General features: G+C 39.9%; 1 protein-coding gene across 1 annotated transcript in view; it reads right to left on the bottom strand.

Moving 5' to 3' along the window:
• RALGAPA2 (Ral GTPase activating protein catalytic subunit alpha 2) overlaps positions 1-14,632 on the bottom strand; it is a 479,248-nt gene that overhangs the window by 406,113 nt on the left and 58,503 nt on the right. Inside the window, 1 exon segment of the mRNA XM_042781969.1 lies at positions 5,762-5,910. Coding sequence (XP_042637903.1) covers positions 5,762-5,910 — 149 coding nt within the window.

The following is a 14,632-nucleotide window of genomic DNA, read 5'->3' as shown; positions in this document are numbered from 1 at the left end:
ATATCAGAACAGTACTCTCTCGCAACAATACATGGTGTTGAAGCTCATTCAACTTCCTAAGATATAATGACCTGTAGTGATTTTCTACCCTATTTGAGGCCAACCCTACTTGATTTTCCTCTCCAGTTTTCCACTAACATACATCCTCACTATACTCTCTCCCACTTGTTTGCTTATTTGTATACACTGAAACATGGAACAAGAAGAGATATCAAGTCACATAAGATCGGGGAAAGTGTGTGTGCAGCCTGATGTCTACCTTGAAGGGAAGTGGGGAAAGAAATGGCATTGAGCTGGGGACAGCTTTCACTCACCATGTGGATACCTACGCCTGTCACATTATATGTGATGCTTAAGTAAATAAAATCAATCCCTTGCTTATGGTTGGTTAATAATTTGATGAGCAAATGGTTAGTGTATAAGACCTCTGAGGAGAAGTTAAAAGAAACCAGGATAGTTTCCCTCAGAGAACCATGTTCACAATGAGAACAAAATACATTGTAATTTTCAAATAAAACCTTGGTTATGGGAAGTGCTATCAAAAAATGCAAATCTGACCAAAGCAAGGACTAACAAATACACAAAGTTCTCTTAATTTCAGTACCTATGGAAAGCCATGGAATTCTCATGCAGTCTTTTGAAAGAAAATGTGGGTAAAAAAACCAACTCCAGATCAGAAAAATCTTTCTTAACAAAAGAAAGGATACAAACTGACAGGCTGCCAGTTTTAACTTCACCTTGTTTCTTTCTATTTTGTGAGTTCTGGTAAATCCTCAGAGGAAAATTGAACAGTGTCACACACTTCTCCAACAGCACATAAAATAAAGAGTAAGTGCTATCCTTGTGTCTTTAATATTTACTTTATCTCCATTTACTCACACCGATGATATCCTTACTAATTCATACATCAGTTATTTACTATTTCAGGACTACTTCTTAGCACTTCCTTGGGTACTAGCCTGGCGTAAGCCACTATCATCTATTGCTGTACACTCTGTGTACCAATCCCCCACCTATTCTCCACCTGGCAGACAGAGAGACTTTTTGGAAAAATAAATCAGAGTACATCATGCTCTTGCTCAAAATCTCCCAGCAGCTTTACAGGACACATGGTAGTAGCCCTTGTCCTTATTGTAGCCTGCGAGGCTGCCCCATGCAGCCTGGCCCTTGTCTGCCCCTCTGACCTTCCCTCTTCCTATCATCCCTCTTATTCTGTCCTTTCCAACACAGTAGGCATCTTGTTCTTACAGGAATATACCAGCCTTTGTATTTTTCCCCATCAGGGCTTCTGTACTGGCTGCTCCTTCTTGCAGGAATGTTCTTTCGTCACATCTCTTTTTCACTCAGGGCTCTGCTCAAATGCTTCTCCCTATAAAAAGCCTTCCCTGACACCTGATAAAATAACTCTCCTTTACTCTACCCTCAGCAACACTCACTCAACTCAGAAAGCTCTTTCCCCTTCAGCTTCACTGTTCTTCATAGCACCTAATACTATCCAAAATTGCTTTATGTGTTTATTGTCTCTCTCACTCCTATGATGGTATAAAGCTCAAGGGACCTTGTCTAATTAGTTCACTACAATATCCCCATGTTGTTGTTACTGTTGTTAAGTGCCATAGAGTCGTTTCCGACTCATAGTGACCCTATGCACAGCAGAACGAAACACTGCCTGATCCCGCGCCAGCCCCACAATCCCTGCTATACTTGAGCCCATCGTCGCAACCACCGTGTCAATCCATCTCGTTGAAGGCCTCCCCCTCTTTTGTCGACCCTCCACCCTACCAAGCATGACATCCTTCTCCCTTCTGACAACATGGTCCCTTCTGACAACATGACCAATATAGGTGAGACGACGTCTGGCAGTTCTTGCTTCCAAGGAGCATTCTGGCTGCACTTCCTCCAGGACAGATCTGTTAGTTCTTTTAGCAGTCCACAGTCCTTTCAGCATTCTTCGCCAGCACCACAACTCAAAAGCATCAACTCTTCTTCAGTCTTCCTTAGTCATTGTCCAGCTCTCACGTGCATACGAGGCGACTGGAAATATCATGGCTTGTGTCAGGCGCACCTTAGTCCTCAAGGAGATATCCTTGCTCCTCAGCACTTGATACAGTTCCTTCCCAGTTGACTTTCCCATTGCTACATGTCGTCTAATGTCCTGACTGCTGCTTCCGTTGGCATCGATTGTAGAACCAAGCAACGTGAATTCCTTGACAACCTCAATCTTCTCTCCATTTATTGTGATGCTGCTCATTGGTCCAGTTGTGAGGATTTTTGTTTTCTTGATATTGAGACATAATCCATACTGCAGACTGTATTCTTCAACCTTCATCAGTAGGTGCCTTAAGTCACCCTCACTTTCAGCAAGCAAAGTTGTATTGTCTGCATATCTCAGGTTGTTAATGATTCTTCCTCCAATCCTGATACCATGTTTTTCTTCATATAGTCCAGCTTCTCAGATTATTTGCTCAGCATATAGATTGAATAAGTGTGGAGAAAGGATACAACCTTGATGCACTCCCTTCTTGATTTTAAACCATGTAGTGTCCCTTTGTTCTGTTCAAATGACAGCCTCCTGGTCAAGGTACAGATTCCTCATGACTACAATCAAGTGCTCAGGAATTCCCATTCTTCTCAATGTTATCCATAATTTGTCATGATCCACACAATCAAATGCCTTTGCATAGTCAATAAAACACAAGTAAACATCTTTCTGGTATTCTTTGCCTTGAGCCAAGATCCATCTAACAACAGTTATGATATCCCTTGTTCCACGTCCTGTTGTGAATCCGGCTTGAACCTCTGGAAGTTCCCGGCATAGTAGATCAAATGGTTGTCTGATTCAAAATGGCCCAAACCAGTCCATTTCAGCTCACTAATGCCGAGGATATCAATCTTTATGCTTTCCATTTCCTTTTTGACAACTTACAATTTTCCTAGATTCATACTTCATACATTCCATGTTCAGATGATTAACGGATGTCTGCGGCTGTTTCTCTTCAATTTGAGTGGTGCCACATCAACAAATGAAGGTCTTGAAAGCTTTCTCTTTTCCATATGAATAAGGCTGGGTTTACTCAGATGTTGCAGCTCTTTCCCAGTCCTATTTTGAGAGCCTTTTAGCCTCAAGGGACTATTTCTAAAGATGTGCGGTAATGTACCAAACGGTGTTTCTTTGCTTTTCATAAGGTTTTCCCTGGCCCATTTTTTGAGAAGTGGACGGCCTCTTCCTTCTTCCTAGTCTTTCTCATTCTAGAAGCTGGGCTGTTACCTGTGCACCAGGTCCATCTCGCTGGGTTTTAAACACCAGAGGCTCAGCCTCAAAACTCACGTCTACATGTCACCACAGTAGGACAAACCGACAGACAAGTTTGTCTTGCTGTTGGAGACATCTCGTATCACCCCCACCTGGGTCCCTGTGGCTGACTGTACCTCTGTCTGGCTTCCTGGCTTTTAATCCCCTTTCTCTTGCTCTTCTGGCCTGCTGCTTTGTGCGTCCCTGAGTTGTCCCTGGGGCTGACTGCTCCTCTGTCTGGGTTCCTGGCTTTTATCCCCTTTCTCCTGCTCTCCGGTCCCGCTGCTTTGGGCGGGCCTGAGTTTCCTCTCCTCACCTAATCCCTTTGGCTGATTGCTCTTCTCTCTGGCTTCCTGGCTTTTAATCCCCTTTCTCTTGCTCTTCTGGCCTGCTGCTTTGTGCGTCCCTGAGTTGTCCCTGGGGCTGACTGCTCCTCTGTCTGGGTTCCTGGCTTTTATCCCCTTTCTCCTGCTCTCCGGTCCCACTTCTTTGGGTGGGCCTGAGTTTCCTCTCCTCACCTAATCCCTTTGGCTGATTGCTCTTCTCTCTGGCTTCCTGGCTTTTAATCCCCTTTCTCCTGCTCTTCCGGCCTGCTACTTTGGGCATCCCTGAGTTGTCTCTCCTCACCTGTAACCCTGGGGCTGACAGCAGGAAGGAAGTGAGAGGAGAGGAAGGAAAAGGAATTCAGGGCTAGTCTGGTACTTAAATACATAATAAAATTTGCTGGAGGAACAGGTTAATCCTTTTCTATGCTCCACTGACTATTTGTTGGGGAATATTTTCAGCTATTTCTAGAATTTGTATTTTATACTTTTCCCTGGGGGTCTCTGAATTATTAAATACAGCAAAACTGTTTTCTTTTTTAAAATTGTCACAAAATAAGTTTCAAAGTGAAAAAAAAAAAAAAGAAAATTAAAAACGCTACTGATATATATGTAGTATAAAACAAAAACAAACTCATTGCCAAGTCAGCTCTGACTTAGAGTGACCCCTCCTTGGATTTCCAAGATGATATCACTACGGAAGTAGATCACCCAATCTTCCTTCTGAGGAGTGGCTGGTGGGTTTGAACCACTACCCCTCTGGTTACCAGTCAAATGCCTTAGGTACTATGCCACTAGAGCTCCTACATATGTGGTACAGAGGAACAGAATTTAGTTGAATGCATAGCAGCATTTCTCACTACTTTCAATATTACTGATGCTGCATTTAACTTTATTTAAATCATATTCTTCAAATGTAGTATTTCTGGCTGTAATAATTGCTTGACTTAGTATATACTGGTAAATTCAGAACTCAGGGAAAGATGACACTGGAATTTACATCTTAAAATAAAATTTATACTGGAACTTGACACTGTGGTTTCTGTACACTGTGAACTCTGTGTGACATGATTTCTCTGGGCCCAACCTGTTCCTTGATACCCCTAAAAGCCCCTTCCAACTCAGACATGCCTTGTTTCCATGGATCCCTGCCAAGTACAAACAGACTCCTTATAATGCTGTTTCTAGGACATGCAGAAAGGGCACTGAGAAATGCAGGTGCAGTACACAGTCCCCCAAAGGAGTCCAGAAAGGAAGGGTGGTAGCACCTCCATTGTACAATGGATTTGGTGGACTGAGCACAGGGGCAGAGATCACTAAGAGAATGCAGCCAACCAGCTGGCAAGCAGTGAGAGTGGCTTATTTGCACTAGGGTGTGGCTGAGTGGGAGGAACAAAAGAAAACAAGAGTTAAGAGCACACCTGTTAGCTGCATGAAAGGAAAAGGAAGGAGGGTAAAGTATTTGGGTTTGATTGCTGAGAACCATTGGAAACACCTCATAAGCTGGGGTAATGTGATGACATTGATTATGGCAGTAGAGCCACTGGAAAAAAATCTAATGCACTGTCAATCTTTAGGGATAGTTCCTCCAAGGATATTAGAAACACAAAAAAAACACCAATCAAGAAAGAAGAACAGAAAAGAAAAAAATATGTGTGAGCATTTTTTAACGACACCACTATATTTTCGATCCCACTGTTTTTGGTCACTTTGAGAATATCATTCAAAATAATTGTTTTTCCAAAATGAATTTAAAACGTCAAGTTTTAAACAATTAAAATCCATTACTAGTATTTGGGAACAATTAACAAACTCTTCTGGACTTAAGAAGAATATATTATAATACCAGTTACAACACTTTAACACAAAACCACATTGATGAAAAATTAAAATGGAAAAATCTACTAAGTAATATGACTACTTTTTCTTAATTCAAACACATTTTTAAGAACAGTAATGAATACAAATGAATGATCAAGTTACTGGGTACTTACCTTCTTCATAATTCACAGAAACTATTATAAAAAGTTATCATCTTATTGTTAACTTAAGGTCATTTAATAAATGAAGTTTTAACATTTTAATTATTACATTGAAAAGTAAAGACATCTGTTTTACAGTATTAACTTATTTGAAGTAAACTTACCATGTCTTTTGATTCATAGTAAGCTCCATTATCATGCGCCTAAAGATAATCAAAACAGCTTTACAAGCATCAACTTGTTCTTTCAAGAGTATGGGAACTTCAGCACATGGTTCCAGCAAAAAGACATTTGCAGAATTCGTCAAAAATACCTTAAAACCAACATTAGAAAACAGAATTAAACATATTAATATGAAGAAATTGTGCTCAAACATCATGCTATTAATTTCACTTTCCCATTATGTTTCTTAAATAAGTATGCTATAGATGATATATGACTTGACGGCACATAACAACAACATAGATGATATAATGCAAAACATATCCTTTTAATTCAATGAATTTGGTTCCCCGAACCTAAAACTTTTACATACGCTCAAGTAAAAGTGAAGAATCTTCATACATTGTTCTTCTTTCAGTTTACTTTTTTAAAAATATCAGAATGCCAACTACATGAATATTTCTTAACAGCTTCTTGGAACCACTAAGGTAAAACAAATAAATAAAATTAATATGTCCAAACAATTCTTAACTAAGCAACAATCTTATCAAAACTCAATTTGGTCACTTTTTTTCCTAATGAGCAAAGTAAAGGACCAAGGAACTGGATACAATGAGAAGAAAGTGGCTATTTAAATTCAAACTAAATACTTTCTAAAACTGTAGAGTTATCAAATAGAAAAATTTTCTCTTAATTCATCCAAGTAAATACAATTTATCCTTTCAGAAAACTAATAGTATTCTCTGAACCCTGGGAGATATCTATCAATATCTGTCTCCTATTCCCCCATCCTGTATGACACTGGCAATCCCCTCTGAGAGCTCATGCTGCAGAAGATCACAGGGGAAGGAGTCCTCAACGCATTTCTCTGTAGGGACATAGGTTAATTTCTGAACTCCACCAAAGTTCTTTGAAGCTGCCCAAGGAAAATCATCTTAACTTTAAAAACTTAATTTCGAATTATTTGCTGTTTTTCAATTGAAAAAATTAAAAAACTTATTAGTTACAGTACACAAAAAGGATACAACAATAACGAACCCATCAGGGAGGATCCAAGATGGTGGAGAAGGCAGATACACTATCTAGATCCACTACAACAGACTCAAGACCAACTGAAATGGGTATGTGTGACAATCGCAGAACCCAGATCATCAAAGGAAAGGATAAAGAAGTAGATCAAATACTGATGAGAGGAAAAGAATGAATGAAAACAGTGAACAAGGAGTAATAAACCGGCAACCAGCAGGGTACAGCCATTTTGAATTACTGCAAGCAGTGTTCTCTGGTAGCATAGTGGCTAAAGCACTTGACTGCTAACCAGAAGGCTGGCGGTTTAAACCCACCAGCCACTCCTCGGAAGGAAGGTTGGGCAATCCTACTTCCGTAGTGATACTGCCTCGGAAACCCAAGGAGGGGTCGCTATGAGTCGGGGCCGACTCGACGGCACATAACAACAACAACAACAGTGTTCAGTTTTGAAAAGAACCAGAAAACCAGCTCTGCTTACCCAGGACTACACCAGCACTCATGAGGGTGACCAGTGACTAGAGAAGTGTGACCTCTGCACTTACTTTGCACAACTTCTTGGTAAATGGAGGCATGCCCCCCACCCACCCAATCTGTGTATGGTATCACCCCACAACTGCCAATGTTGTAGCATTTTTTTCTTCTTTTATCTTTATTCTTAGTACTTCCCTCTTCTCCCTGTCTCCCTTTCTTTCTTTCTTCTCTTCTTTTCGTTTTTTCCAACTACTCTTGACATTTTTCTTTCATTTTTCACATCCTGCAGAGTAGGTAACCCCTGATGCACACACCCACAAGGTCAGTGGCACCTGTCCCACTCCTCCCTGGTTGGAAGTGCACCCTCTAGGCACAATTGTTCTGGTTACCTACTACAGCTCTGACAGGAATATATACCACAAATGGGATGACCTTAACAAACAGGAGTTTATTCTTATAATTTGGAGGCTTTCAGTCCAAGTTCAAGGTGCCAGGCTCTAGGGGCTGGGTGATAGCTCCTCAACCTTGGGGTCCAGCTCTGCCTCCTGCTCCTGGCCCACTGGAGCTATAGGCATTTCTTCACTCAGACAGCTGCTGGCTGCTGAGGCTGAGAAGCCCCAAGGTTGACAAGTGAAAAGGTACAGTCCCAATGTTACCTGCAGTGAATTGCTTGATGTGGCCCTTCTAGCCATTGTCCTCCTTTCTGTGATGTTTTGTAAATCCCATTATCCATGCCTGTTTGGGGTACTGTAGTAGTTAAGGTCAGGTATCAACTTGGCTGGGCAGCTGGTAGTAGTCATTCCCTATAATGACTGGCAATGGACTCTGTGATGGGATTTAGGTTAATTCTGTTGGGGCAACTCAGGGGGAATGTATCTTGAGTCCTGCCTTGCTGGAGGGTGTAATTCAAATCACCACCCTTAGCTTCCCTGAGGGTATACCTACGAATCTCCTGGGAAGATTCGCTCTCCTCTTGCTCCGGCTTTGTATCTTGGATCATTCTCATCTCACCCCTGGATTTGGGACAGCAGCCGTCATCTAATCTGCTGATCGAGGTTCATCAAACCCCAAGAGTTGGGAGGATCCACCAGACATACTCATGGACCCAGGACTCGCCAGCCTGCCAGCCTCCACCACTACTGTGTGAGACGAACCCTTGGGTGTCTGTGAGTTCTGTGAGGTGTTACAGCGAAATACAGAACCCTAAGACTGGGGAAATTACTGGCAGGAGGAGGAGGAGTTAATGTCTGAAATGATGGAGTGGCATGGTAGTTTGTACATTTGGGACATCTTTGACCTCCGCCTCATGGGGACCGGCCTCGTGCTGATGTTTCTAAGAGAAATTGTTCAAGCATTACCAAACTACACAGCAGGCCATTCCATTAACTTAAGTCCATTGTAAGTCCCAAGGTCAGCAGAGCATGGCAGGCTGCTGAGCAATGACATGGCTACATGCAGGGTCCAAGCATGCCATAGGCTAGAGAACATTCTCAAAGCTTCTCCTTATATACAGGAAGCAGACTACATACCCAAAGGCAGCTACTCAGCTGCTCCCAGTAGATTCCACCATGGAGTATCTGATTACCAGTTTCATCATGGGAAATACTGTAAGGCCACAATAAGGAGAAGAGGATGCACAAAAGTGAGGTTAAAGAGAAGTTTTTATTCTGAGTTTCCGGGTGAGGTTTATGGGTCCTGGAGAGGGGCCTGGGCGAGGTTCATGGGTCCCTCAGAGGGGCCCAAGAAGTCGCACCACCTGGCTGGGGAGGGTAGGGTTTATAGTCTTGTGGAGGACCCTAAGTGGGGACACTAAGGAAATGGTGGGGTCCAATTAGCTGTTAGTATGGGTCTGTACTTAATTAGCATAAGGGGGCTTCACAAGAGGAACTTTGCCACTGCATGGGACTTTCCAGTCTGGGTGGGTTCTGTCACTTCGGTTGTCTTATCAGGCTGTCTCATCAGGGCTTGACACTCGGAGGAAGCTGCTAACTGAAATGTTGGTGGCTTGGGTTTGCTTCGGCCTAACAAATACTATACATTCAGCTGCCCAGCCACTGAACCAGGCCTAGCCAAGTTGAATACAAACAAAACCATCACAACAGTTATACAAGTGGCTAGCACTTTTGCCAGTACTGTGCTTTTCTTCTTTTTTCCTTCCTCTTAGTTGTTTGCTCTTCTCACCCTTGTTTTTCTCTTCTTTCTTTCTTTCTTCCTCTTCCCCACTATTTTTCTTTACTGGTCTCATAAGTAGGTATGCCACACCCTTTTGTCAGTCCTGCCCACCCCACCATGAATGGTGGTGCATGCTCCCCCAAAGTGAGCTCCACATTCCCGCTATAGAAATCCACTTGCACCAGATTTTTTTCTCTTCTATTTTCCTTTCTTCTCAGTTCTTCCCTCTTGCACCTCTGGTTTTATTTCTTCTCTTTCTCTTCCTTATATTTTTTCCTATTCTGTTTTGATCTGGCTGCCAGGTGCCTCATGTCTCCCCCTACCCTGACCTTCACATTCAGTAGCACCAGCACAAGAAAAGTGAGCACCACAATTCTACTGCAGCCGTTTGGTTTCTAGAGCTTGCATCAGTATTGTGCCACGTTTCTTTTGTGTTTTTCTGTGTGTTTTTTGTCTCTTCTTTTTCACTTTTATTCTCTTTCCTCTTTTTTTCTTTCTTCTTCAATCTCTTCTAGTTCTCACCCTTTGTTTTTCTCTTTTTACTATTTCTTCCTCTCCCCTCTTTTAGTTTTCTGTTCTGTGTTTCCCCAGTAGTCAGGAGCCAGCAACCCTGCCTAGCTATATTCCATGCCTGCAGGCCAAATCACTGGGCAAGTATCAATACTTGCTCCAGAATCAATGGATCAATAACAGATGGTAGTTAAAATCCACCCAGCTGCTCTTCCCAATCAGCAATCATACAACTAGTACTCAAACTTCCACCATGAAATCCACCTGGAGACAGGTGATTAGCATCCCAGTGCTGCCAAACCAGGAACCAGAATAACATGCTGGCCCTGTTGGCCAGATGTATTGAAACAAAACAAAATATCAAGGTGAAGCAAACTGAAATATGATCAACAAATTATACAATAACACTACAATGTCTCGGAGACAACACTCAACCTCAAATCTCACACACAAACACACACACACACACAAAATAGGACAAGATGGCTCAAATAAATAGCCAAAATATCAGGACAGAAAACCTTCCAAAGGAAGAAGTACTATTGGAACTACCCAATAAGGTATTCAAAAGAATTATATTTCAACAGAATTAGAGAAAGTTCAAGGAAACCATACACAAAATCCAAGAAAACACTGACGAAACTCTAGAAGAATTAAAAACACACACATATAGATATAGATATAGATATAGATAGATAGATATACACACACACACCTATATATATATATATATGAAAAATTTAACAAAAATAAACAGAAAATTAGAAACAATACAAAAACAGCAAATAGAAATTCAGAAGATTAATATTAAAATTTCAGAAATAGATAATGTATTGGAAGGACAAAGGAATAGAACTGAATAAATGGAAGACATAATTAGCAAGATTGAAGACAAATCTCTTAATACTAATCTATTAGAAAAAAAATCAGAAGAAAGAACAACAACAAAAAACAGATGCCATGAAGAATAACTTCAAGTGATCAGAATTCTAGAACAGAAGCAACAAAAAAATTCAGTGAGAAAATTATTGAAGATTTCTTAGAAGAAAACTTCCCTAATAGCATGAAAGATGAGAATATATGCATTCAATAAGCTCAGTGAAACCACAACAGGATAGACCCCAAAATGAAATAAACAAGACATATCATAATCAAATTTTCCAAAAACAAAGATAAAGAATGAATAATTGAAAACATATTGGAAAAACAAAATGTTACTTACAAAGGAGAACCAATAAGACTAAACTCTGTTTTCTTGGCAGAAACCATGCAGGCAAGAAAGCAATGGGATGACATACATAAAAGCCTCAAAAAAAAAAAAATAAAATAAAAATCCACAACCAAGAAAGATATGTCCAGCAAAATTGTTCTTCAAATACTATGATAACTTAAGACACTCCCAGATAAACAGAAATCAAGGGAATTTATTTTAAAAAGAACAAAAACCTAATCTTATAGGAAATACAAAAGGGAGTACTTCATGACTGAGAATCAAAAATGGGAGGCAACAATTGGAGAGTAAGACTACAACAACATCACCCAGAAATCAACTGAGATATGGAAGTGTTAAAAACAAAATGAACCTACAAGACTGAAAATAGGAAAATAGTAATGTCAATTTCTAAACAATGATAATTACCAAGCAAAAAGAGGGAATAAACAATGTAGTTATCAATTTCCAATTGAAAGGAAGTCAAGTCACTTAAGAAGGTAACAATGTATTACACGGTAACCCCCCCATCCCTCTGCAAAAAAAAAAAAACAACAACAACCTAATAAACCACCTCACTAAAATAAAAGAGAAGAACATAATAAAGTCTCAGTAAACACTTAAACAGTAAAAAAAAAAAAAGGAAAGGAAAGGATAAGAAAATCAATAAGCAAAATGAATTCAGCACAGAAAAATATATTGAACAAAGAAAGCATCAACACCACAAACACACACACAGAACAGCAAAATGGCAGCACTAAATTCATACCTATTGATAATTATATTCAAAGTAAATGTATTAAATGTAGCAATCAAGAGACAGAAGCAGAATGGATATGAAAACATCACACACTGATATGCTATCTACAAGAGACACACCTTAGACATAAAAACAAAATAAGCTAAAAATCAAAGGCTAGAAAAACATGTATCAAACAAATGGCTACCATAAAAGAGCAGGAGTGGCAATTTAGTTTCTGATAAAACATATTTTAAGGCAAAAAACAGCAAAAGACACAAGGAAGTATATTATATAATTATTAAAAGATCAAACAAGAGGCTACAATCATAATAAAGAACTATGCACCCAAAGAAAATAAAACAAAGGAATCAAATTTTAACAGAACTGATAAGAAAAATAGACAACTTTACAATAATATGATTTTATAATACTAAACTTTCAATGAAGAACAGAACTAGAAAGAAACTTAATACTGATACAGAAGATCTAAACAGACTGCAACAAACTAGATTTCATAGATCTATACAGAATACTCCATCCAACAAAAGAACAACATACATTCTTTCCAGTGCACATGGAACTTTCATCCAGAATAGACTATATGTTAGGCCACAAACTGTTTTTGGTAACCAAGTGCTACTCTAACAAGAATACCACAAATGGGATGGTTTGAACAAACAGAAGTTTATTCTCTTACAAATTTTGGAGGTTAGAAGATTACGTTCCAGGGGCCAGACTCTAGGAGCTGGGTGAAAGCCCCTCAACTTTGGGCTTCAGCTCTACCTCTTGCTCTCAGCCCACTGAAGTTTGAGGCATCTCTTCACTCAGGCAAGTGCTAGCTGCTGAGGCTGACAAACCCAAGGTCAATAAGTGAAAAAGATATTACCAAACCACATGGCAGGTCATTAATTCAAGTCCATTAAAAGTCCCAAGATTGGCAGGGCAACACAGCAGGCTGCTGAACAATGACTTGGGTATACGCAGGGTTCAAGTGTGCCATCAGCTGGAGACCTTCCTCAAACTTGCTTTTAATATACTGGAAGCAGCCCTCAGCCATAAAGCAGCTACTCAGCTGCTCCAATAGATCCCACCATGGAGTTAATTACCAATCATACCATGGGGAATAACTACATCCAGCTGCCCAGCCACTCAACCAGGCACAGCCAAGATGACATACAAACTTAACTACAACACAAAGCAAGCCTTAATAAATTTAAAAACATTGAAATATTGCAAAGCATCTTCTCGGATCACAAGGCTATAAAACTAGAAATCAAAAAGAGGAAGATCAAGGGAAAAACTCAAATACATGGCAAGTGAGTAACAGTCTGCTTTAAAAACTATGTTGTTGTTTGCTGTCGAGTCGGAGCTGACTCATACCAACTCCTCCTTGGGATTCTGAGGTGGTATCACTACGGAAGTAGATTGCCTAACCTTCCTTCCGAGGAGTCCTCTGGTAAGCTGTAAAGTGCTTTAGGCACTATGCTACCAGAGCTCCTTTAAAAACTATGGGATAATAGAAATAATAAGAAATGAAATTTTAAAATTCCTTGAATCAAATGAGAATGAAAACACAACATACCAAAATCTCTGGAAACAGGAAAAGCAGTGCTTGGAGAACAATTTATAACTACAAACACACACACCAAAAAAAAATAAATAAGAGCCATCCTGGCCCAGATGGTTTCACTGAAGGAATTTACCAAACATTCAGAGAAGAGCTGACACCAAATGTACTCAAACTATTCCAGAACACAGAAACGGATGGAATATTCCCAAATCATTTTGTGAAGCAAGCATAAGCTGGGTATCAAAAGCAGGCAAACACACCACTGAAAAGGAAATACAGATTATCCCACATGAATATAGATGCAACACCTTCAACAAAATCCTAGCCAATAGACTCCAACAACATATTAAAAAAAAAATAATAGTACAGCATGACCAAGTGGGATTCATATCAGGTATGCAAGGATGGTTCAACAATCAACATAACCTATCACATAAATAAAAGAAAAGAACCACATGATCATATCAATCAATGCAGAAAAGGCATTTGATAAAATCCAGCACCAGTTCCCAATAAAAAGTCTCAAAAAAATAGGAATAGAAGGAAATTCCTTAACATAATAAAGGGCATATATGCAAAACCAACATCCAACATCATTCTCAATGAGAGAGACTGAAAGCATTCCCCTTGCAAACGGGAACCAGATAAGGATTCTCTCTTATCTCCACTTCTATTCAACATTGTATTGAAAGCCTTAGCCTGGGCAATTAGGCAAGAAAGAAATAAAAGGCATCCAAATTGGTAACAAAAAGAAGTAAAACTACCTCTATTTGCAGATGACATACTCCTGTACATATTAAGCTCAAGAGATTCAGCAAGAAAACTACTAAACTAATTGAAAGATTCAGCAAAGTGGCAGGATACAAATCAACATACAAAAATCAATTATATTCCTCTATACCAAAAAAGAAATCTCTGAAAAGGAAAAGAACATCATTTACAATACCTACCAAAGAGATGAAATATTTTGGAATAAATCTTACCATGGACAAAAAACACATATATAGGGAGGCGGGGCAAGATGGCGGACTAGGCAGAAGGATTGCACAGACCCTCTTCAACAAAGAAAAGGGGAACCAATTAACACAGACACAGAAGATAATCTTGGACCCCTGAGCCTTGAAGGAAAGGATGCAGATTTGGACTAAACCCCAACTAGCAGAAGAATT

This window comes from Orycteropus afer, unplaced genomic scaffold (assembly GCF_000298275.1).
Source record: "Orycteropus afer afer isolate SDZICR_OR568_19922 unplaced genomic scaffold, OryAfe1.0 scaffold00208, whole genome shotgun sequence".
Taxonomy (NCBI): domain Eukaryota; kingdom Metazoa; phylum Chordata; class Mammalia; order Tubulidentata; family Orycteropodidae; genus Orycteropus; species Orycteropus afer.
This window is presented reverse-complemented; position numbering and strand designations above follow the sequence as displayed.